The sequence below is a fragment of the Aspergillus alliaceus genome (genome assembly GCF_009176365.1).
Source record: "Aspergillus alliaceus strain CBS 536.65 unplaced genomic scaffold BDW43scaffold_26, whole genome shotgun sequence".
NCBI lineage: Eukaryota > Fungi > Ascomycota > Eurotiomycetes > Eurotiales > Aspergillaceae > Aspergillus > Aspergillus alliaceus.
In genome coordinates, this window is record NW_022474709.1 from 127,369 (window position 1) to 148,968 (window position 21,600).

The window sequence follows — 21,600 nt, forward strand, 5'->3', positions numbered from 1 at the left end:
AAAAAAAAAAAAAAAAAAGGAAAAGCAAAAGAAAAAACAACAGGTTAAAAGAGTGGAGGAGCGGCGCGGTGGAGTTGGAGAGAGAAAGTCAGGGAAAAGGGCCTAAGGTACAGATTTAGTGGCCACTAACCAGTGAAAGACTACCTTACTCCGTACTAAAGAGAGTTCCAACAGAGCGGAACCATCCACTGCAGCCGAGAGGAACCTCAGTTTCGTAGTACATACATTCTTGAGAACTAGTCGACTCCCTCGTGGCTTTGATTCGGTATCCTTCTCTTCTTTGTTTTGTTTTATGTTGTGCTTTTTTTCTAACCTCCCTTCTTCTTGTAATTTACCAGTGAGGCAAGGAACACCAGGAATTTTGGCGCATTTTACGCAGGGTCTTATAGCCAAAGTATATTTATCTCCTTATGCTACGGAGGAAGTCACTCTACACTAGAGGGATTACAGGTATTAAATCACCCACTTGGGTTCACTCTGGCACCGACACTGGTGAAGATCTTAGCCATACAAATTGCAGAGTACTCGTGAACTGATAGATTTCCCTCGCCAATGCTAGTTCATGTTAGAATAAAAGTCGGTCAGCTGCGAGGGTGTTGATCTATCCGTACCAAACTCCAGATCGTGGGACTTACAAAGTCGTCTTAGCAAATCGTAGCCACGCGACTAATTCGTGGGCGGGGAGAATCGATAGCGTCCATCGTCTTGTTTGCCGGTTACCATGCCATATAGTAGATACTAAACTTATCATATACCTGCTAGAAGGAGTAAGCGTCTGCGAAGTGGATTGCTATCTACGGAGTAATTACATGATGATAATGGTTCCTAAAATGGACTCGTCATGGACTCCCTCGGCCCCGGCTCAACAAAATCGGATCAAACAGATTTGAGAGTTTCCAGTACCGATGATAACTTGTATAATCCGGATTCGAATTTTCATTCAGTCATTTTTTTACTTCCTCTAGCCGGCTTACCGATAGTCTATCTCTAATAATGTACATAAGTAAAGTTGGGAAATACCTCACTGAAAGGTAAACAAGAAAAAGAAAACAAAACAAAAGAGCTCCATGATTGGATCCATTGCCTTGGGAAGTTTAGTCGAGACATTTTTTCCCTTCTCTTTCGTTTACGTATCAGAATTTCTTTTCTTCCCCTTTCCCCCCATTCTTGCGTAAATGATGCTTTGAATAATGCCCTGGGGAGGTCCTCGATGCGCGCCCTCCAGCCTCGGAATATAGGGACGGAAATATGGGAAACGTGGAGCCTCTTGAAATTTGGGAATTTGGGTAGGTACTTACATCGAATGATCAGCCCGTCTCCGTCATCCTGGATCCCACCAACATGGCGCGCACATCTGTATCACCTCCTTAACTAGATCCAATAAAAAGGAGGTATGTATGGAGTGCGGCTTAAAAAGGAGGAGAAAGAAAGAAAAATAGCGAAAGAAAAAGAAAAAAAACGCCTCGGCCCCAACAGAGGTAAAAAAAAAGGGGGGGGGGGGAAACAAAGGGGCGCAGAGAGAGAAATTACTGTCGTAAATAAAAGAGGATCATGAAATCACTTTGGACAGTCCGTCCAAGCTTCGTGCAGTCGACGTACATTAGCACCTGCGTTGGTCGGGGTATTCAGAAGCCGTTAGGTGCCAATTGGCATTGAAGGAGAGTTAAGGGACCCAGAATGACAAGGAGTTTTACCAGCCTCGGGAATTATGACGCCTATCAATCCCGAACCATTTCCCTTCCGGTTAGACCGGCGACCGTTATGGTGGATCTAAGGCCGATCTTCCCTTAGCGTTACTTGTGTTAAGGGATGGGATGGAATGACTCCTATCTAAGCAGGAGAGATTTGTGAGGATCCACGATAAAAGGTCCATATCTTGTCTCCTTTAGACCTCTAGTCTGGTCTATTCTTAGGGGTGAGAGATCTATAATACACTGTTTATATTAGAGAGCGTCAATTCTCCATAAAAATACGTACATACACTCCGTTTCCTTATAGTTAGTTAGTCAATAACAATGGTTAGTGGAACCGTTAAGACCCTTACAGAATCAGTGGGAAAGCGAAAAAATAATAATAATAATAAAAGTATCCAGAAGAGAAGGGGGGCAGATTATAAGCACATATACGGAGTCAAAAGTACCTCCAAGGCAACCCAAACCGAAAGTTTGACCTCAAAGTTAGGGCTTGCTGCCGAAACTTTGGTGTCAGACATCAAAGCCTTGCGGTTAGTACCAGCTACCAAAAGTGGACTAATATACCCCATTTGGTTGGACGTGGAAGTTTGATCTCCAGTAGGAGCCCCGAGAAGCTATAGATTCATAGAGGTAGGCAGCAAATAGGGTGCAGTTCGGATCGGCGAAGTTGACGGGTCAAATGTCAGAGCCCAGCCGTTCCGCAACTACTGAGAACTTGGTACGGACTAGACAGCACTGCATCACCTTGGCCTGCTCGCACAGCATCAGGATACTATTATGAGTCATGGGTAATTAGTAGTTACTATCTGATCTTCAATTCGAAAATCTTACAGCCAACATGGCATAGCGAACTCCACACTAGTTCCAGATTCCTCCATTAATTTGGAAAATAAAAAGATTTTCGAACCTAGAGTCAAAACTTAAAATGCCTCTACTGTCTCATGTGAAATACTACTTAGCAACAATTATCGCCTGGCCGTAATGAGGCTGCCCAAAATTGACCTGTCACGGGTATATATCTGTATATGTCATTAGGGTCGTAAGATCGCCTGTTTGACCAATGCGGTGACTTGTAACCAGGCTATTATATACCACTCCAACGGGATCTACGAGAGAAAAGTCTTAGGATATCTTATTAAGGTTCATTCTACTTAGAAATATCAACCTAGTAGCACATTCGCGTAGAAAGAATTGTAAATTGAATCAAGAATCGCTCCCAAAATTGCGCCATTCGATGTTCGACAATATCTGCATCTACTATTTCATACTGAGACTACCAGAGTTTGCAGACAGGCTTCTTTCTAGGGCAATTGAATGCTTCGTTGAATTCTCGAGAGTTTTCCATCGTTCCCTGTTTGTGTGGTTAGCTATACTGTGGTAGATGATTCAATTTGGCGGCAAAAGCTGGAGGAAGATGGGGAAAGCATAACACTCACAATAATCCTTGCTGGTTTAGGGGCATGTGGATCGTTGTAGATAGCCTCTCGAGCGGCCTCGGCAGTAGACTTGCTACACCACCAGTTCCCATACGCAATAAAGAAGAGTTGTTCCTTAGTGAATTTAGAAAGACCGGGGAGTTGAGGATCCGGGGACACCCCATCATGCTTTTTCCAAGCGTGGTATGCCGCTCCGATACCCCCAGCATCCGCGATGTTCTCACCAAGAGTGAGACGCCCATTGACATGGAGAGGCTCCTCCGTGCTTTGTTCAGGGGCAGTGAAATGTGAGTATTGGTCAACGAAGCATTGGGCCCGCTGCTCGAAGGCTTCGACCGTCTTGTCATCCCACCAATCAGTATAATTTCCAGTTTCGTCATAGTGTCTACCCGTCGAGTCGAATGCTATAGTAGCAGTAAGCGAATGAGTCCTTCATCCACCCCATCTTTCCATGTTGGCTACTTACCATGTGATAGTTCATGTCCACTAACAGCTCCAAACGCGCCGTAAGCTAGATATAAGGGAGCAGACGGTCCGTAAAAGACTGGCGGCTGCATAATCCCAGCGGGGAAAACAATTTCATTTCCAGGAGGATTGTAATACGCATTCACAGTTGGTGCAGTCATGCTCCATTCATTTCGATCCGTTGGCTTTCCCAACTTCGACCATTCGTTGTGAAGGTCAAACTTTGCGGAAGCTAATGTATTCTCGAAGAAGGTTTCGTTAGATACTTTCAGATGCTCATAATACTTCTCCACGTCCGCTGCATCCATCACGTCAGGACTATTTGTGGGATAGCCAATCTTCTGAATAATGTTTCCAACTTTCTTAATGGCCAGGTCTCTCACTTGGGAGGGCATCCAGCTTGTCTGGTGAAGGGTAAACACAAAACGCTCCTTGATGTCTGACACTATCTGGTCACCCAGTTGCTTTGATTCTTCGGAGAAAGAATCGAGTACGTAGAACCGACTCAGCATCCAGCCAAGGTTGTCGTCGAGGGACCTAATGCATTTTCGCCATCTTTCTTCAGTGGCCTGCGGGTCCTTGCCTGCAAGCCTATTGTTGAACTCGCGAAGAGGCTGGATTTTCGCGTCTTCAATCTCATCTGCGTAGGTTTGTATAATCTTCCACTTGAAATAGAGCTGGACAACTTCTCTCGGAGTCTCATTTAAGATGGACGACAACGCTTCCATATATGATGGAGAGCCCACTATCAGACGATCACTCTTATACCCCGATGGCGACAGAGCCGAGATTATACCTGACATGGAGAATTGTGGTAGGAGTGATTCCGTCTCCTGGACGGTCCGCGGATTATAGGACTTGGTCACATCTTCTTGACTTTGAGTATCCGGGGTGACGTCTGCTATTTTGGCTTCGAAAGAAACGACGTCGCGAAGGGGATGCTTTGTCGTACTGCCAATGAATTCTCCAAGTACCTTCTCCACCACCGTAGTGTATTCTGCAACGGTTTCCGTGTTATTATAATATTCTCTGGCGGGAAGTCCGATTTCGCCAAGTGGATTCACAAAGATCGCGACAGAGTCCGGATCACGGTCATCAGGCTATACATGTGAGACAAGCTCGAAGTTGAGGAATGGTCAACTTTACTCACCGAAACGATCGGGGATACCAGAGCTTCGACACCGGATTCCATGAGATAAAGTACCGCATCTGTCAGGTCGGCATCCGACCCTTTGAGAGAAATTGAATCCCGACTATATATCTTCTCAAACTCGGCCAACATGTCATCCAGCGGTCTACTCCCCCGTTTGTTGACCGTCGTCTCGTCTATACAGGCAGTGTACGCTGCCTTTAGTTTCTCGAAGTTGTTTGAATCGCTAGGGTCTGAAGGTTTCGAGGAGCTTAGCAAGTGGCGAAGGTGAGTTTGGCCAGCTTCCTCCATCAATGTTCCGGTAAATATGGAGCCCTGGTCAGGGCGCATGTCATGCCGCTCTCCCCACCCCCCACAGACAAATTGATCAAAGTCTGTACAAGGATCGATTTGAGCATGGTTCGGATCGAGGTTGTAGAGAATTTCAGATGCGGCATGCACACATTCGGGGGTGTCGCAAATCGAAGTTGCCACAGGATGCGGAGGAACGCTTTGGGATGGACCGTCTGATTCAGCTAGCGATTAGGTAAAGGAGGGCGAAGACGGCATAGACAGCGGTGACGTACCAGGAATTATAAACCAGAAGTAATAAGAGATTGAAACAAATGACAGGATCGCAAATAGAGCACAGCGGCAAGTAGACAACCATGATACGCGGCTCCTTAAGGGGGGACCCGGGGGCTCATCGTTGTGAGGCCGAGCGGCATCTTCAGAATATCCAAAAAGCGGTCGGCTTTTCTCAAACTCTGGAGTAGAAAGGTCCCGCAAAAGAGAAGTACTTTCAATATCCTCGTCGCTGGTATATACGTGGTTAGCACCTTGCTGCTGTTTAATGGATGCATGGACTGCGAACCTTCTAAGAGGTGACCTGGGAATGCTGTTTTGCAGGCCGCGCATCTCACCGTTCATACGATATATAATCACATACAAAGATATGGACTAATGAAGCTCCCACTAGTCTTGAAATATAAATTCATATAAATGCCTTGATTAGTATATTGGAGGTGCATTGAATGTCCTAGGGACAAGGGGTTCTGAATTAGTAGGTGTTTCACCCCATCAATGCCGTCACATGTTTGTCGCTTGATGACTCAGCTTCAGCATTTTACTCCCAATAAATGCTGACTGAAATTTAATTTGGAAGACAACATCATAGGAAGGGAGGAGAAGAGACTAGAGAAGAAAGAAAGGTAGACGGAAAGACAATTGAAACCACGTTCGATACCGTGGAACCGATTTTCATACTGACCATTCCATGATGGTTGAATCAACCAAGTCGCAATGCCATTTGCCTCCGATGCAAACATCCGCCCCACAACTCCTTTTTAAGCTTATGTCAAATTGGCTCACGGTTGAAGTACCTTTCTATCTTACTTCACGTCAAGAAATATACTGTGGCAGAAGTTGCTTAACAAACAGAGACAGAAAGGCAATTGAGGGAATGTTAAATTAGCACGTCAACCTCATTTCGCTTTGCAACATCAATCGGTATATACATAATCTAATATTGCATGACGCCTGTTTTCCTGGTCTAGATAGGGTGGGCTTTATTTGCTCAGTCCCAGCACGAACAGCTCCGTACATGGACGGCAATCACTGCCATAATCTTCGGAATTTGGGATATGTATTACGGAAGAATCACGAATGATACGGTTCCACGGCAGAGGGGATACATAAGCGTTGGTACAGCGACTGGTCTAGAATGATATGCTCTCCTGCCTCCATGGCGGCATGTGATCGACAGTCCACGGATTACTCGGCCAGAAGTCATAGGACATTAACTTTTTTACTGTCCTTTCCTCTTTCCTTCTTCCGTTTTCTAATAGGTGGCTACTAATTCTCCCAAGCACTAGCATCGAAATCGACTTATGAAATGACATATGTCAGATTGTCCAAGTATCAAATATCCAATGAAAAATTCTATATCATGGAAAGAAGGGTTGCTGACTAGCGTGATAACCTTGTCTTACCTTCATTCCCGTCTTTTTGCTGCGAGGAGGGGATGCATCTACCGGAATTTACCCAAGATGTTAAGGTTGGGGAAACAGTGGATCTATAATAGCTGCACATATTGGCTTGGCTGAAGGGTGAAGAAACCACGCGATAAATTCCGATCTAACTCTAAGCAGTCCTGCCCACCAATCCGCAAGGCTCCCTATATGAAAATCGACTACTCTGTACCGGACTACCGTTTTCAGAACGGATCCCCCCAGTCGGGAGGGGAGGAGCCAGGAGTTGACACGGAGAAGCATTGACAAGGGTAAAATGCCGAAGTCGAGCAGTTTCAACTCCACACGGGCCACATGGGCTTTCTGATATATCACGCCTGTATGGTCAAGTGCATACATATCATATGCACTCTGGTCGGCGCAGAAAGCGTTGATTTTGTTGCCTTGGAAGGCAATAATAGTGGCGGCGGGGGCACTGGAAGAGGACCCGGAGACAGTAGGTAACTAAATAATAAGTAAGTATTTACTGTGGAAGCACTCCGCTCGAGATGTGGGCCTGGAATATGTTGTGAAACAGGCTGTGGACGAGGGTCATTTGCTCCTTTGAGGTATGAAAAACACATGGCTTGGGAGCGGCCATGTCCTTCAGCCTGGATTGTCTTGCTGCATGGCAAAACCAATTAGCACTAGACTTAACCTACCTAGTCCCAGCTCGGGGACTTCAAGCCTGGAGAACGCGACCTGGATTATGCTGGTAAGCGCGCAGACAAGATGACAATTATTCCGAGCTAACCTGTCTATTGTATATTGCCTCTCCCCTTCAACAAGTTGCATAGTATTACTATACTTACTGGTACAGAGAAACGGGGATCTCTGCTACCCTTGATCTATAAATTGTGTATTCGACTCTTTTGAGAAAGCTGGGGCAAGCCGTGTATGTTGGTACTGGTTGCATAACAGTAGTACACCCATAATATACTTATCTAGACCATATCACCTCTTACCCCAATTTACATAGAAACAATTCGATGAAGCACAGGCGTTGCAGAGTTCCTCGCACAGGAATTGCACTCTTGTCACGAGTTCCTAATGTGGCTGTTGATCTACCTGCTTGATTTATGGAATACGAAGGTTCACCCGCACGAGAGAGTCGGAGCAACATGATTAATAATCTTAGCCAGTGGAAATTCAAAAATCAATCTATCCATTCTACCAGCTTTTTAGAAAAATGGAACCTTAAAGAAGAGAGGAAAAAAAAGATCACTTCTATCTAGATAAGTCTATCTATCGATATACATGTCACCCTTGAATCATATTGGTTATCTGTTATGCAGTGTTGAACAACGATATGATATATCTATCGGGAGCAGGGACGAGATCCCGTGGATATATCTACATGCCATTGTTTACCTGTCCAACGGGGGAGCTCAGTCGTTTTGTTTGCTCGGGACTCGTCAAGATATTGGGTGGGATGGGTCCTGGCGGCTCGAGACGGACTGCCCCCCCCTGCCTTAGTGTCGGAGCGGCGTCCATGTTCGTCGCAACGATGAAACCGGAAGAATAGTATCCGAGGGCCCGAGTGGTCCACATGCTGATTTCAAGGAATGTGTTTGCCGTTGGAATAATTTCCACGTTTTCTTTTCTTTTTACCTTTTCTCATTTCCTGTTCGCTTTTGTGCTTTGAGTATGAGCTTTCACAAAAGCTTTTTATAGCTGAAGGACATGGATCTAAGAATAAGGTTTACCTGTGGTAACAATAGACTTTCCATGGTTTCTTCAGCAAAGTTGTTTGGCAATGGTTTTGATTTCGGGGGGTGCGAAGCTAGTCAGTGACAACCACAGAGCAGATATTGGTCCCGACCATGGACCTGGGACCACCAGCATGACTCGACAATAGCAATTACCTAGTAACTTAACTCTTAATAATAGGGTTATAAGACGATCATTCCAGTTAGTTATTCGTAGTCCTGTAAAGACCAAACCCCAGGCATTCCCATTTTATTAACTAACATCGTTATTACTGTTTTAAAAATAGTATTTTGTTTTCGGTAAGATGCTACGTAGTATTATTATGTAGATGATTCCTCCTTTATATATTGTATGGGGCAATATTACAATATAATTTATTAGCGGGATTACGGTTGGAGGGTTCCTAAACGAGGCGGATGGAGTATTAGGTTCAAGAGATCACTCTCGGACAAACCCTCAAAACACTCATACGAATCAATTCTGACGAGCTTTAATTAACCTGATCTATCAGGAACGGATTTACGAGTTCATTTCCTTTCAGCCCCATAATTCCCTTTCCCTTTTACACCCTAGCAAAAGGAAAGAAGGAAAGAAACAAAATTAAAAAAACCAAAAATTAGCCAAGAAATATCATAGAACTAATTCCAAGCATAGAGGAATCATATCACATCAATAGTGGTATGTACTAGTGAGAGCTTCTCTTATATGCCGTGGCAGAATCGGCGAAGAAGGTCCGTCATTTATTCTAGCAAATATCCGTCGATCCGTGCGTCGCATCCGTACCTCGTGGCATTGTTCGGTTGCAGGAAGGGGGCAAGTGGGAACTTTGGAAATTTTGGATCGGAGACTCCGGCTAGAGTTTTCGTAGGAGAAGGGCGTTGCATTTTGTTAACTAATACACCGTTAACATTTCAGGGGAAAACCGAATTTATTATGCTATTAATATTGATTGTTCATGTGTCTGACACTGGAAATCGATCTGACTTCTATCTGAGTTCAACTCTGGTCAGGGTTAATACATTTCGGGAGGGGAGGGGAGGGGGGGGAAGACAAATGCCGACTGGACAGGATGTAGTTAGTAGATATAGTCACTAGATATGCATATAGACAGGGAGAGGGAGTAGGGATCCTTTCAATTGTTTTTCTGAAAGTAGCGAATTGCGAATGACATTCATTCAAGTGGATCAAGGTGGCCACTCACATGAAATTTTCACGAGAATTTTAGATTCTTCTTAGAAAGAATGAAGGAGAGAGGTAAAAAAAAAAAAAAAAAAAGAGAGAGAGACACAGAGAATAGGGTAAGGTAACAATGAGTTGTTACCCGCCGAGACTAACGCCACTAACTTTTCACTAAGGACGGAGATGTTGCGGATACTAAAACTAAGGGAACCTAACGGACGACACATGCCACACGCATCCATCTCCTGCTGCTGGAGAGCTTGGATGGACATTTACGGCCTTAGTGTCAGGGCCATCTAACTCCAGAGCAGAACTAATGAACTAACCAAAAGTCCATTGTAGGATGATGACTCCAACAAAGTACCTAAACGGACTTAGTTAATGTTATCTTACCCGCACCGCTGTGAAAATGGGCCCCCATCCCCTCTCTCTCTCTCTCTCTTTCGTCTCTTACTCCGATCGGGGTTGATTGAATATAACTAACAGATTGCGCGACGTGACCACATCTTTACCCTACGGACAGTACTACTCCTGGTGGTCTCTTTCTTCCCTTTCCCCCACCCCGCTTGTGTTCCTTCGTCCCGCTCCCTGAAGCGATTTCTGTGGAACGGTAGCGATGTACCACTTCTAGCTGTGAATCTTACTACTACTATACTGAGATCCCGGAGCTATTTCTCCCTTTACTCCTTCCCCCCCTCATCGTTGCTGACCTACTGTCAACGTCCTCGTCTCACCTCAACGCCCCTAAAGTGTCGTTGAATCATCCACAAGCCCGCTGTGAGAGCGGTCGATTCACTACTGGATAGAACATTCCTTTGCGCTTTTCGCCGTCTCCCATTGGTTTCGGCACACATCGCATGAGCTCGTACCTCAACTCACATCTGTCGAACCTCCGCAATTGGGATTCCTCCATCTTGCCGTTAGAGCTCGGTCTTCATTTGAACTAAACTTTGATTTTAAACATTCGCAGAGCTGCATTAATATCCATAAAAATTTTTATTTTTATTTTTTTCGATTTCACGCTTGGGTTGGCCTTTCTTGTCACCGAGTAGTTGTGCTACCTCCGGGAATTCTTGTCTCCAATTCATCCGGACCACTGGTTTGAGAACCTGGCTGTCATTTTTCGACGGTATCACGTCTTACAATCTTCCGGACCCTAGTCGACAGCTCCATCCAATTTTCTGTCGTGTCATCAAGGGCGTTGCGTCGTACGAACGGAACGCCAGGATACATCTCTCGAGTAACTGTTTCAGCTGGTGTCCCGATATTCACCAATTCGTCGCAAGCAAAGGCACGCCTTGGAGTCTTTTCTTTTTCTTTCTTTCTTTTGTTGCTCGTTTAATATTCACCGCTTAAATAATAATATTATTACAAATCGGTTAGTTGCTTTTCCCGGCGGAGATAGCCCTATCCACTCGTATTCAATGTTGGTGGTCGTCGCATGCCTTGAAGATCGCTTCATGAGTGGTCATGAGCATTGTCAGGCGTGGCCCCTGATTCACCTGCTGCCATTGACCTTGACCCCAACTCCCCTCTTGTTTGTACATCACCACTGGACTTCTTCAACTAATCGGTACCGTCAGGTCTCGTTCAGATCGCCGAGAAAAAACAGACACGACATGGGTTGTATGAGCTCAAAGCCCGTTGATACAACGGATAAGGATGCTATACAGCGGAATGCCAGGATAGACAAGGTCCTGAAAAATGATAAAAAAGTGATGGATAGGACCATCAAAATTCTCCTTCTTGGTAAGTACCTAGGCCAAATCCATGCGATGATATTTTTTATTCACTTGGGGTCTTCATCCAGGCGCCGGTGAATCGGGAAAATCAACTATCATAAAACAAATGCGCATCATACACTCTGGAGGCTTCCCTGAAGATGAACGTCGTCAAACACGTGCAGTAATATACTCGAATGTTGTTATAGCATTCAAGGTCTTGTTAGAAATCATGCGCACAGAAGGCATCGACTTTGAACAAGAAAAGACAAAGGTAAATCAATTTAACGGATACCCCCACCGTGCTTGAATTTTCTTTTTACCTTCCCCATGTTTCGTCATGATCTAACCCTTTTGGTGCCATCCTTTAGCCGTTGGCGGATTATGTAGATAACCTGGAGCCTGATGTTGGCTCTGATGAAGCATTCTCCGACCTCGAGGTTCGCGATGCTATGAGAGACATGTGGAGCGATGCGGGCGTCCAAAAAGCTGTCGCCAGAGGGCACGAATTTGCTCTTCACGATAATCTGCATTAGTGAGCGCTGACCCCGCATCAACAAGCTAGACAACGACTGACTTTTTCCACTAGCTTCTTTGATTCGCTTGACCGGATATTTGCCCCTGGCTGGCTCCCCGACAACCAGGATATGCTGCAAGCGCGCTTGAGGACCACAGGAATTACAGAAACTCTATTCGAACTGGGCCAAATGAACTTCCGAATGATGGATGTTGGCGGCCAACGGTCCGAGCGCAAGAAATGGATCCATTGCTTTGAGGGCGTACAGTGCCTTCTTTTCATGGTCGCTTTATCCGGTTACGATCAATGTTTAGTGGAAGACCAGAATGCTGTAAGGCTCTGCATTTCCCTTTGAAATAACGTACCTATCTAATGTACTTGTCAATAGAACCAGATGCACGAGGCGATGATGCTGTTCGAGTCGCTGGTTAACGGAGAGTGGTTTAAGCGTAAACCCATCATCCTTTTCCTGAACAAAATTGATCTATTCAAGGGGAAACTGAGCGTCTCCCCGGTGTCCAAACACTTCCCGGATTTCAATGGTTCGAATATGGACTTCGACGCTGCGGCGAGATATTTCGCTGATAGGTTCCGCGGCATCAATCGCATTCCTGATCGAGAAATTTACATTCATTACACCAATGCCACTGACACGACATTGCTGAAAGCAACCATGGATTCTGTGCAAGACATGATCATCCAAAAGAATTTACACACTCTTATCTTATGATAATTAATGCTGCGCCTGCATTGGCTTCCACGATGATTTCCGCGAGCCTGAGTCTTTACTATGGGCTCAGCATTTCACGTTGCATTTTTCGAGCGCTTTTATCTCCCCCACGACCCTCTGATCCCCTCAGCTTTTCCGTTCTTCGTCACAAGCCTTCTTTACTTTCTATACATGCATCGAGGAAGCGACTTGGTCGACTCTTTGTTACAGTTTCGCTATGCTATCCTGCATCAAAAGCTTACACTACATGGCGCTCTCTTTTGTTCGATTCAGCGACGAGTTTCTTACTTTCTACGCCACGGCAGATTGATACCAATTTTTTCTCCCTTTCTTTTTTCGTCAGTCATTATGCTCGACGTTTTTCATCGTTATTTACCCTTCCCGTCCTTCCTGTGCTGTAATGCTTTGTGTGGTGAAGGCTTCGCCATTCTCTTTTCTTTCATAATGCCAATCTTCAATCTTACAAACCTTGATCATTTTGATCCACGCTGGAGAGATTTTTCAAGTCCTGTTGTCTTTGTATGGGGATTTCTAATTCCCCGGAGCATGAAGGTTACCGGTCCAGTTTTTGTATAACGGTGCCTTTTCCGTGCTTGGGATGCAGCTCTGTATGTGTGATATCTTTATTCCGTTTTTCTTTATTTTTCAACTTGGAGGCATCATTGGTTTGTTATTGTTCAAAGGAGGTTGATTTTGTATTATTTTCCAAACCATAAGGAATAACTTGTTAATTCCCAGATAGGTAATGTGAAATGAAGTAAATCCAAATACGGCACCTCGATCCATACCGATGCTGGTCAGGTCTTATATATATTAATAAGTACTTGTTCTGCCGACCAAGAAGATCGAATAATCATTAGACAGTATTACGTAGAGTAAAGCGCTACATAGAACAGGTGGAATGATCGTCGAGTCACCTGATCTAATGGCCCTTTATGCCTTAGGTGTCAAACGAAGACGGAGCTTTACCGAATTGGGCTTCCGCCTGATCGGCTCAACTTCGATTTCGCCTCAGACGACTCTAACCGGCGTTGTTCCCGACATACTCGTCACCCAGTTTCTGGGCTTTTAGACGTGGAAAATGCTGTCATCTTCGTTACGCCGAGCTGCATGGGCTCCTATTGCTCCCATTTCCGGCATCGCTCGCTCCTCCAGTCACGCTCTTCCCGCTTGCTCGAACACCCTCTTAGGCGCGGCACAGCATGTGCGTCAGCGCCGTTACTCCTCCTCTTCGAAGCCTAGCGATGGCTCGAGAAAAGTCGACACTTCGTCTCAGACTCCCGCAAAGGGTGTAAATGCCGGCGAAAAGCGCGAGGGTAAGGCTTCCAGACGAAGGGGGAAAGATAGTGGCCGCAGCGGTTCCAAGTCGAACCAGCATACAGTCTTCTCGAAACTGCCCAGCGTTCCCTCTACTCAACACCTACAGCCCCATGGTGAGTAAGCATAGCGCTTATTTTTGGCGGATGTAGTCTTGGAGTGCTCTCTGACTAACAGTCTCGTCACGATGCAGATGTTCATGTAGCTTCATTCTTTTCTATCCACCGACCTATTTCCGTCTCGACTACCGTCCCTCCTCCCTCTAGCCCGGAAGCGTTCGATGCCATATTCACCGCGAAGAAGTCAACAAAACATGAAGCGGATGATGTGATCTTCACTCTATCCTCTACCCTCAACTCCATGGAGAACCCTGCCTATCATCTAGGCGAGCAAGAAGGCTCTCTGAACCACTTCGACATGGAGGGTAGCCAGCTCGACGGAATGAACATGGCGGAGTTGAAGGTTTCTGTCGAGGAACTTACAAGGCGACTTCGTCCGTTCCACCCCCCGCCGCCACCGGTTCCCTTTAACGAGTCGAAAGATACTGGTGCTGCGGAGCTGGAAAACTTCTCTTCTCGCGAAACCTCCAGTTACTCTACCGTTTTGACAATCCACGAGTCTACACACGCGGACGGTCGTAAGACGTACGAAGCTCATACTGGGCCTTTCGTCCGTACTCCGGATATGGATGCCCCTGGCACTGGTGAAAGCGAAGCTATCATCGACGTACCCTCCCAACCCGGAACCACCTATATCGAGCGCCTGCGCAACAACCGTACCATGCAAGCGATCAGCACCAAGAGACGGCGTAAGTTGAAGATGAAGAAGCACAAGTACAAGAAGCTGTTGCGGAAGACGAGAACCTTGCGTCGCAAGCTTGACAAGGCTTGATCAGGATGTGACTTTAATTAGTTCCTTTCTCTAGCACTGTCCAACCCTAATCACTTTGTCTCAAGTCTTATGACATCTTGGAGCTGTACATTGCCACCTTGTCAGGATTTGAACCCGTTGGTGATTCGTTAGGTGCTTTCTTCAGGTTTGATGCCGTGGTTTCTATGGTATACTCATATCCTCTCGAATACTGCACGTTTCTATGCATTGCCCACTCTATAGACAGTATCATTTACATGACTATTTTCTTATATAATCTTGATTGATCGTTTAGGATGGACATAGCTCTGTATTTTTAATGTGATTGCGCGACATTCAAATTTCTAATTGCACACTGGAGTTTGTAACTGATGCTCACCGCCTACTGGATAAGCAAGCAAAGCGAGTTCATGCACGTATAAAGTAAGAATTTGTCTTTTAATGTGTGAAGCTCTGTCTATGATCGAACGCAGGAGCTTACAACGTCTAGTAGTCAACCTAATACTAAATGGACTATACAGCGTAATGAGACTCAAAAGGCACCAGAATGATAGTATGAGGTCTTTTAATTCCAAATAACACGTAATACCCCGAACTCAAAGCTTGAAAGCAAGTAGCTTTAACTCAAACAGCAAATAACTGCATAAACAGCATGTCAGCATTGCAATGTAAATGATCCAATCCAAGGCCACAACGACTCCAATAAAGTACAGGTACAGCGCAGGCCTCAGCCATGCAGTGTATCTACCACAACTTCCCATCCATCCTACTATACAGCCTCGGGTTGCATGTAGGAACTATAGTTCCTGACCAGTTGAACAACAAGCGAAAGCTTCCATCCCCATCTTAGCTCTCGTGACAATATATGTATGTTATCGTTCAAAAGAGTAAGATGTCACGTTCACCAATCCAATATACTCCGTGCGCAAAGAGGATATGCTAAACGATTTCGCACGATGATTGTTCGGATACGTAACTTAGCACTTGGCATCGATCTTGGCGCGAGAGTTCATCAGAAGGGCAACGATGAGACCATAGAGACCTAATTCATGGCGCAACGATAGTTAGCAAACTGGTACCGGAGACCAAGTATTTCACAGAGGTGTAAACCCACCCAAAACTTCTGCGAAAATGAGGATAAGAATCATGCCGACATAGAGTCTGGGTTGCTGAGCTGTTCCGCGGACACCAGCGTCACCGACGATACCGATGGCAAAACTATAGCGCATATAGTTAGTACCTAATTTTCGTGAAATGGAAATTAGGAGATTCATCGAAGATGAGACGTACCCAGCTGCCAAACCAGCCAAACCGACAGCGAGACCTGCTCCGAGCTGAATGAAACCAGTGTATAGAGGGACAAGCTGTTGCAAGTCATTTGCGATCAGGACCGACACGACCAGTCCGTAGATACCAATGATACCCGCCATGACGATGGGAACAATGTCTGTAATAATCCAGCGTCAGAGCCATTAACGCTTACAAGCAACAAGCCCTTGGCGGAAGAGCTTCACGTGGGACTTGAACGAACTCTTAACGATCAGGTCGGGTCTGAGGACAGCCATGCCACAAACACCGACACCAGCTTTAGCGGTTCCATAGGCGGCACCGAAGCAGGTGAACACGATGGCTGAGGTGCAACCCAGGGCACCAAAGAAGGGCTATCCCAATGAAGCAAATTAGTCATATTTCCTGAAGCTGGCTACACACTATCTCAAGCATTGGGAGAAGTTGGCCAAGAGGCTCCCGTGGCTAGCTGGAGCGCTAGGATCATCGGCATCGAAAGACTGCGAAGGACTCACCGCATAGACGGGACTATAAGATGACCAAGTTAACATGAAGAACATACAGACACTTTACACGCTACACTATCGGCGAACGTATGGCATAGTGACCAAAAGACCAGGATAGGAGTCAACCAGGAGATTACGTACCAAAGTTCTGTGGCCATTTTGAGAGACTAGGCGAGTCTGGCGAGTCTGGAAGATGAAAAATTATTAAGGAAGATATAAAGAAGGGTTATAGAAACAGAACAGACGGGTGAGCGCCGCGTAGACAAGAGTTGCGGTGATGCGAATACTAGCGGTTGTTGATGGGAGTTGAGGCGAACACTGTGTTGCTGGACGTTGCTTCGGGGCGGCTGACAGACCGCATGTGCTGCCACGTGACCCGGACTTGGCGTCGCTCATCGGAGTCTTGTCTATGTCGGTGACGCATTATGATAACTAGAGACTACGAAGTTCGTGTGATTACAATTGATTATTTTTACATAGTTAGCTAAACATAGATGGGTCTTTTGCTCATAGTTCTCTTGATGTGACCACTAATTCAACCCGCGATCCCGGGATATCAAGTTTGGTACCAGACCCCAGAATCTCCTCACCTGACTTTGTTGGGGTGATAGGTTGTGAATAGGTCATTGCTTTCTCGGATAGTGCCCCAAAGTAGTTAGGCATGGCTCTTAAATCCTTTTCTAGTGTACTGTTTTCCTTGTGGTCCGCAGGCATCTCATTATCAGAGACGACACCAAAATGGTACGAGACTGCCCCCTGAGAACTTCGCATCTCCAGCTGCCCGTTCTGCGTATGGTCTGGCTTGACAGAAACGTAAAATTGAATATAGTCCCCAGCCTTTGCCACTTGTGATAAAGACGACAGATCATCCTCCACAGTTCCCATAGCAAGAGAAGGCGGTGCAGTTTGCATCGTGCTCGTGCTATTGGGCAGGAACAGGGTAGTAAGTGTTGAAAATCCGTCCTCAGCGTATGGTTCTAGAAAGCTGGTTTCGTAATCTAAAGATAAAAGGCCTTGCTTCTTGCCCCATCCACCCCCACCGCTCATGACGCGGTGAAGTTTACCTCCGACCCCGATTGATTCCATGAGTCCACCCGGAGAGCCATCTGTTTCTGATTGCCAGTTATATGAAGGAGACTGGACCAAAGCCCATACTGAAACCTTATGATCGGCGATATCGTGCTCTTCAATGTAGCGGGGAAGCTCTTTCTCTAATTCGGATGAAGCTGGCATCGGGTCCTTCGATGTACCATTCGGATGTTTTGCCAATTGACGGAGGATATTTCCCATGCTAGCGATAACCTCCCTTCGCCGGCCGACTGGGTGTAAAGGAAGCTTCAGTGAACTGCGTACAGAGCCCGCAGTAGAAACTACCCTACACCGTGAAAGCTCGATCGACCGATTGAAGTTGAAATTGGATGAAGAAGGATTGTAGGACCAACGAGTTCCAAAAAGGGTGCTTTCCTTGCCATTTATGAACAGTGTATTGGCGAGACGCAGCCCGATTTCATGGGCTGCACGTCGGAGAGCCGCATTGTCCGAAACATTCGACTGGAATGAAAATACAAGAGCTGATTCCTCAGCTTCCGAGCTCCTAATGCGCCGAGGTGCCGCAGCTTTTCCTTGTATGTTCTCTGTTGGCACAAATAACAGAGCCAACCCCTCGGACTCCCCCGTGATGCCGTTATTCGTTGTATCTTTGAGCTCTGGTAGATTGTCAGGCAATTTATCGACGATTGCGACAATGGCGTGGACAGGCTCGGTAGAATCACGTGCCGGGGTGTTGCAGTAAAGCCGGTTGATACAATGTTCGAGAAATGGGTTTGTTGTATCGGCCCATTGGGAAAAAAAAGGGGTTAGGAGGAAAATAGGAACGTGATTCGGCTGTGTAAGTGACGGCGGTAAAGAAGGAAGGCTCGAAAGGACATCATTCGCGGTCTCTTCGACGTTTAGCTGATCGCGCCCTCCTGCGAAGACCGGGGACGCTTACAATCACTTCAGGAGTCCTCGTTAACCATGTGTAGGCGAAGGAGGCCGTCTTTCGCTGTGTTGCAAAGCACCTTTGCGGAACATTGCGTCTCCGTAGATATGGGCCCAACTTCTGCAATTGACGAGGTCTGGACATCTGTCGGTTTGATAGCTAACCGTGCTGGGATGGACAAGTATCATTGACATGAAATCATTAAAGTAAAACCCTTGTGCCTAAGGACTATCGATAAGGAACACTGCCTTATAATATGAAGCGTGGGAATTGAAGGAATCTGGTTAACGACATTTTTTTCTTTTCTGTTTTTGGTTTTTCCGGGATGGTGGTTTCGGCTGCCAAGACCAGGATTTCTAGAAGCCCCAGCGAAGTAGGGTTACCACCCAACATTCGGTATATTTCTTGTACAGCACATCTTTGTTTCATGCGACAAATAACAGTACAAGTACAGGGGTGTGGTTAGAACAACAGCCACACCACTCAAGTAAGTGCTTTTGAACAAAGAGCTCATTCTGGGAGAGCCTTGGTGAGGCATGTCGGTGCGGTTTGGGGCTTGTTGGATTGATTTTTATTTCCTTTTATTACCTTTTTCTTCTCTCTTTCCTTTCAAACTTCTATCTCTAGAGAAGAAAAAAAATAACTAGGTAAGTTATGCTCAAGATAACGCTGGGGGTCCCTTGGCCAGCAGATCTTCGATACATGACTAAATTGTTTAATACATCGTCCCTTAAGTACATCTTTGTATCCTGAAATCTCATTGGTAGACTTGATTAGAAGAACCTCGATGACGTACCCCGTGCGTGGCTTAAGAAAAATTGAAGTAGAACGGCGATTTGGTGATGACGATTAGTGGACGTTAATTTTCATCCCGAGCGTCATGATACCAGTTCACAAGAAATCCCGGCGCTAGGTAATTGCACCGGTGGAGGCCAGAGAATCCTTAGTGAAGATTACCATATAGGTAGATACATTATAGCATGATCATAGGGCTGTGGGCGGCCCACCCCATTTGATAGATGACAATGGACGTCTTGGATAACAACAACCATATGTGAAAGGATGCTTTTGATTTAGGATAAAAATAGAAAATAATTGAAATGCATTATGACGATGATTACTAGTCTTATGATTTTCTTTTCGTTTTGTTTTATCTCACATTTTATTATTATTATTTTTTCCCTGTGGCTCGTTCTTCAAATCTCAGAGAAAGGAATCGCCAAGCTTTTCCAGGCAACAAGATTCAAACCGATAGTAGTTGGGCGACGAAAAGAAGAAAAAATCCCCTTACCTGTGATTGTTGGATCAGGTAGCGCTGCCAAGCACCAACAAGCCACCTTCATTTTGGTTTTTATTTTGTTTTTTATTTTTTCCCTTTGTACTCCGTCCCTCTGGCCTTCAGTTTGCCACCCAAAAGAAAAAAAAAAGAAAAGAAAAGAGAAGAGAAGGGGTAAGAATAAGAAAAAGAACAAGAAGTACTCCAAACGACGCAAGAGTCACCCGACAAGGGGAAATGAGGATCAGAGAACTCGGTAGGCTTGATGCACATCATCCTCCAATTGGGAGTAACATGAGCCGCAGTTGGCAAAAGTGGACGTATGACGTAGGACGTTCTGTTCAAGAAGCATCATCATTTTTCTGGTCCTGACTAAAGGGGGCTAAATACTACCTCCCTAGTCCATCAGCACCCGAAGAAGAAAGAATTCCATAGTACCTTTAACCTAGTTCTCCGACTAGTCAAGTTAAGTGGTCTAGTCTAGCCCATCGGAAGCGAGAAATCACTGCCTTGGCCTTTTTTCTGGGCCGACGTTCTCTCTCACGTTATTTTGCCGCCCATGATCTATTAAATCATTTAAAGAGCCCTTCGTTTCTTCTCCCGCCTTTTCCTCTCGATTCCTTCCCCTCCAAATACTACTATCAACCATTGGACCGTTTTGCAATCACTCACCTGTCTATTGTGTCTAGAGTCTTAACACCCATTCCGCTCACAACCACTCTACGTCACAATGCCTTTCACTGCTTCGTAAGTCAGCTCCTTGCCGTCGTCACCACCCCCTCGGGGGACCATATGTATCTCTACCCATATCTCTACACGTACCTATCATTTGCGCCCAGATCTATACAAAGACACGCGGGCAACAAAATGGGACAAGAGCTCAATTAACTAATTTGGGGTGTAGTGATATCTGCAAGATCCTCTTCGCGATCATCCTCCCTCCCTTGGGTGTCTTCCTTGAGCGAGGATGCGGTGCTGATCTGCTCATCAACATCTGTTTGACCATTCTGGGTTGGATCCCTGGTATCATCCACGCCTTGTACGTATCTGCTTTTTCATCCTATTTCCACGTTGCTAATATTTTCTGCAGGTACATTATCTTCAAGTACTAGACAGCTCTCCCCATTTCTGTCGTCGTGTCCGTTTCGGTCCAGAGCGCCCGGTCGAAAATTTTACATTGTCGCGCGGTCCGTTACATGAGGTAGCAATTTTTTTGGGATCGAACTCGCGATTATGATGTTGTTGTCAGCACTGTTCCGCCGAGCTCCGGCTCAAGCTAACCTAATGCAACCCCACTACTTGGCAACCCGTACATCTATTCTTCGACTGGGTTAAGCGGCCTGGAACGCTGCATGCTCGCTGCGATGGCGTTTTGGATTATTCCGATTTTCCTTTGTTCTTGTCATGTTCATTTGCTTCGCTTCGGATGATACCAGCTCATTTGCGATACTGGGCTTCTGCTTCGCTCTGTTATCAGTGAGATTAGTTTTAATGATTAATGGCAATCGATAAGACCTTCGATCTGTGATATTTGCTAATGCTCTCTTTTTGTAAATCGGCCTAGTCTTGACTATCGCCGCGATACCAATATATCAATCTGATTCGATTACGATCCGAAACATTGTTGGTTTAGATGTGGATACCAATACTTTAGTATATTCTGTTATTACCTCGGACATTGTTCAGGGATGAAGCTCCTCCATACCCACACACCTACTTTGATTGATATCTCCCAGAGATCTACCCAGGGGGTTAAAAAAAACAAAAAAAAAA

The 21,600-nt window shown here is 45.6% G+C and overlaps 7 protein-coding genes across 7 annotated transcripts; 4 read left to right on the top strand and 3 right to left on the bottom strand.

Annotated features, from left to right (window-relative positions):
- Positions 1–2,749: 2,749 nt before the first annotated feature.
- Positions 2,750–5,956, bottom strand: BDW43DRAFT_278321 (M13 family metallopeptidase). Its single transcript, XM_032042154.1, has 6 exons — positions 5,599–5,956; positions 5,312–5,541; positions 4,746–5,251; positions 3,597–4,695; positions 3,131–3,534; positions 2,750–3,045 (listed from the first exon to the last, which is right to left on the bottom strand). The coding sequence occupies exons 1-6, from the start codon at positions 5,652–5,654 to the stop codon at positions 2,968–2,970; spliced, it is 2,373 nt and encodes a 790-aa protein (XP_031899534.1). The 5' UTR covers positions 5,655–5,956; the 3' UTR covers positions 2,750–2,967.
- A 3,115-nt stretch (positions 5,957–9,071) lies between these two features.
- BDW43DRAFT_278323 (uncharacterized protein) lies at positions 9,072–9,656 on the top strand. The gene has a single exon (XM_032042155.1). The coding sequence runs from the start codon at positions 9,149–9,151 to the stop codon at positions 9,536–9,538; it is 390 nt and encodes a 129-aa protein (XP_031899535.1). The 5' UTR covers positions 9,072–9,148; the 3' UTR covers positions 9,539–9,656.
- Positions 9,657–11,241: 1,585 nt separating this feature from the next.
- On the top strand, positions 11,242–13,201 carry BDW43DRAFT_319995 (guanine nucleotide-binding protein subunit alpha; the record flags this gene model as incomplete). Its single annotated transcript, XM_032049002.1, has 5 exons — positions 11,242–11,371; positions 11,433–11,617; positions 11,715–11,878; positions 11,933–12,191; positions 12,249–13,201. 5 exons carry the CDS (start codon positions 11,242–11,244, stop codon positions 12,588–12,590), a joined length of 1,080 nt encoding a protein of 359 aa, XP_031899536.1. The 3' UTR covers positions 12,591–13,201.
- Positions 13,202–13,496: 295 nt separating this feature from the next.
- Positions 13,497–15,222, top strand: BDW43DRAFT_101720 (mitochondrial 37S ribosomal protein mS38). The gene is made up of 2 exons (XM_032037766.1): positions 13,497–14,023; positions 14,101–15,222. Exons 1-2 carry the CDS (start codon positions 13,672–13,674, stop codon positions 14,796–14,798), a joined length of 1,050 nt encoding a protein of 349 aa, XP_031899537.1. The 5' UTR covers positions 13,497–13,671; the 3' UTR covers positions 14,799–15,222.
- A 170-nt stretch (positions 15,223–15,392) lies between these two features.
- Positions 15,393–16,882, bottom strand: BDW43DRAFT_101715 (H(+)-transporting V0 sector ATPase subunit c). Its single transcript, XM_032037765.1, has 7 exons — positions 16,816–16,882; positions 16,712–16,756; positions 16,580–16,592; positions 16,309–16,438; positions 16,068–16,224; positions 15,892–15,995; positions 15,393–15,819 (listed from the first exon to the last, which is right to left on the bottom strand). The coding sequence occupies exons 2-7, from the start codon at positions 16,726–16,728 to the stop codon at positions 15,755–15,757; spliced, it is 486 nt and encodes a 161-aa protein (XP_031899538.1). The 5' UTR covers positions 16,729–16,756; positions 16,816–16,882; the 3' UTR covers positions 15,393–15,754.
- Positions 16,883–17,039: 157 nt separating this feature from the next.
- BDW43DRAFT_101868 (uncharacterized protein) lies at positions 17,040–18,812 on the bottom strand. The gene is made up of 2 exons (XM_032037768.1): positions 18,561–18,812; positions 17,040–18,508 (listed from the first exon to the last, which is right to left on the bottom strand). The coding sequence occupies exons 1-2, from the start codon at positions 18,693–18,695 to the stop codon at positions 17,078–17,080; spliced, it is 1,566 nt and encodes a 521-aa protein (XP_031899539.1). The 5' UTR covers positions 18,696–18,812; the 3' UTR covers positions 17,040–17,077.
- A 1,745-nt stretch (positions 18,813–20,557) lies between these two features.
- On the top strand, positions 20,558–20,939 carry BDW43DRAFT_300787 (YqaE/Pmp3 family membrane protein; the record flags this gene model as incomplete). Its single annotated transcript, XM_032044954.1, has 3 exons — positions 20,558–20,574; positions 20,732–20,866; positions 20,918–20,939. 3 exons carry the CDS (start codon positions 20,558–20,560, stop codon positions 20,937–20,939), a joined length of 174 nt encoding a protein of 57 aa, XP_031899540.1.
- Between the last annotated feature and the right edge of the window lie 661 nt (positions 20,940–21,600).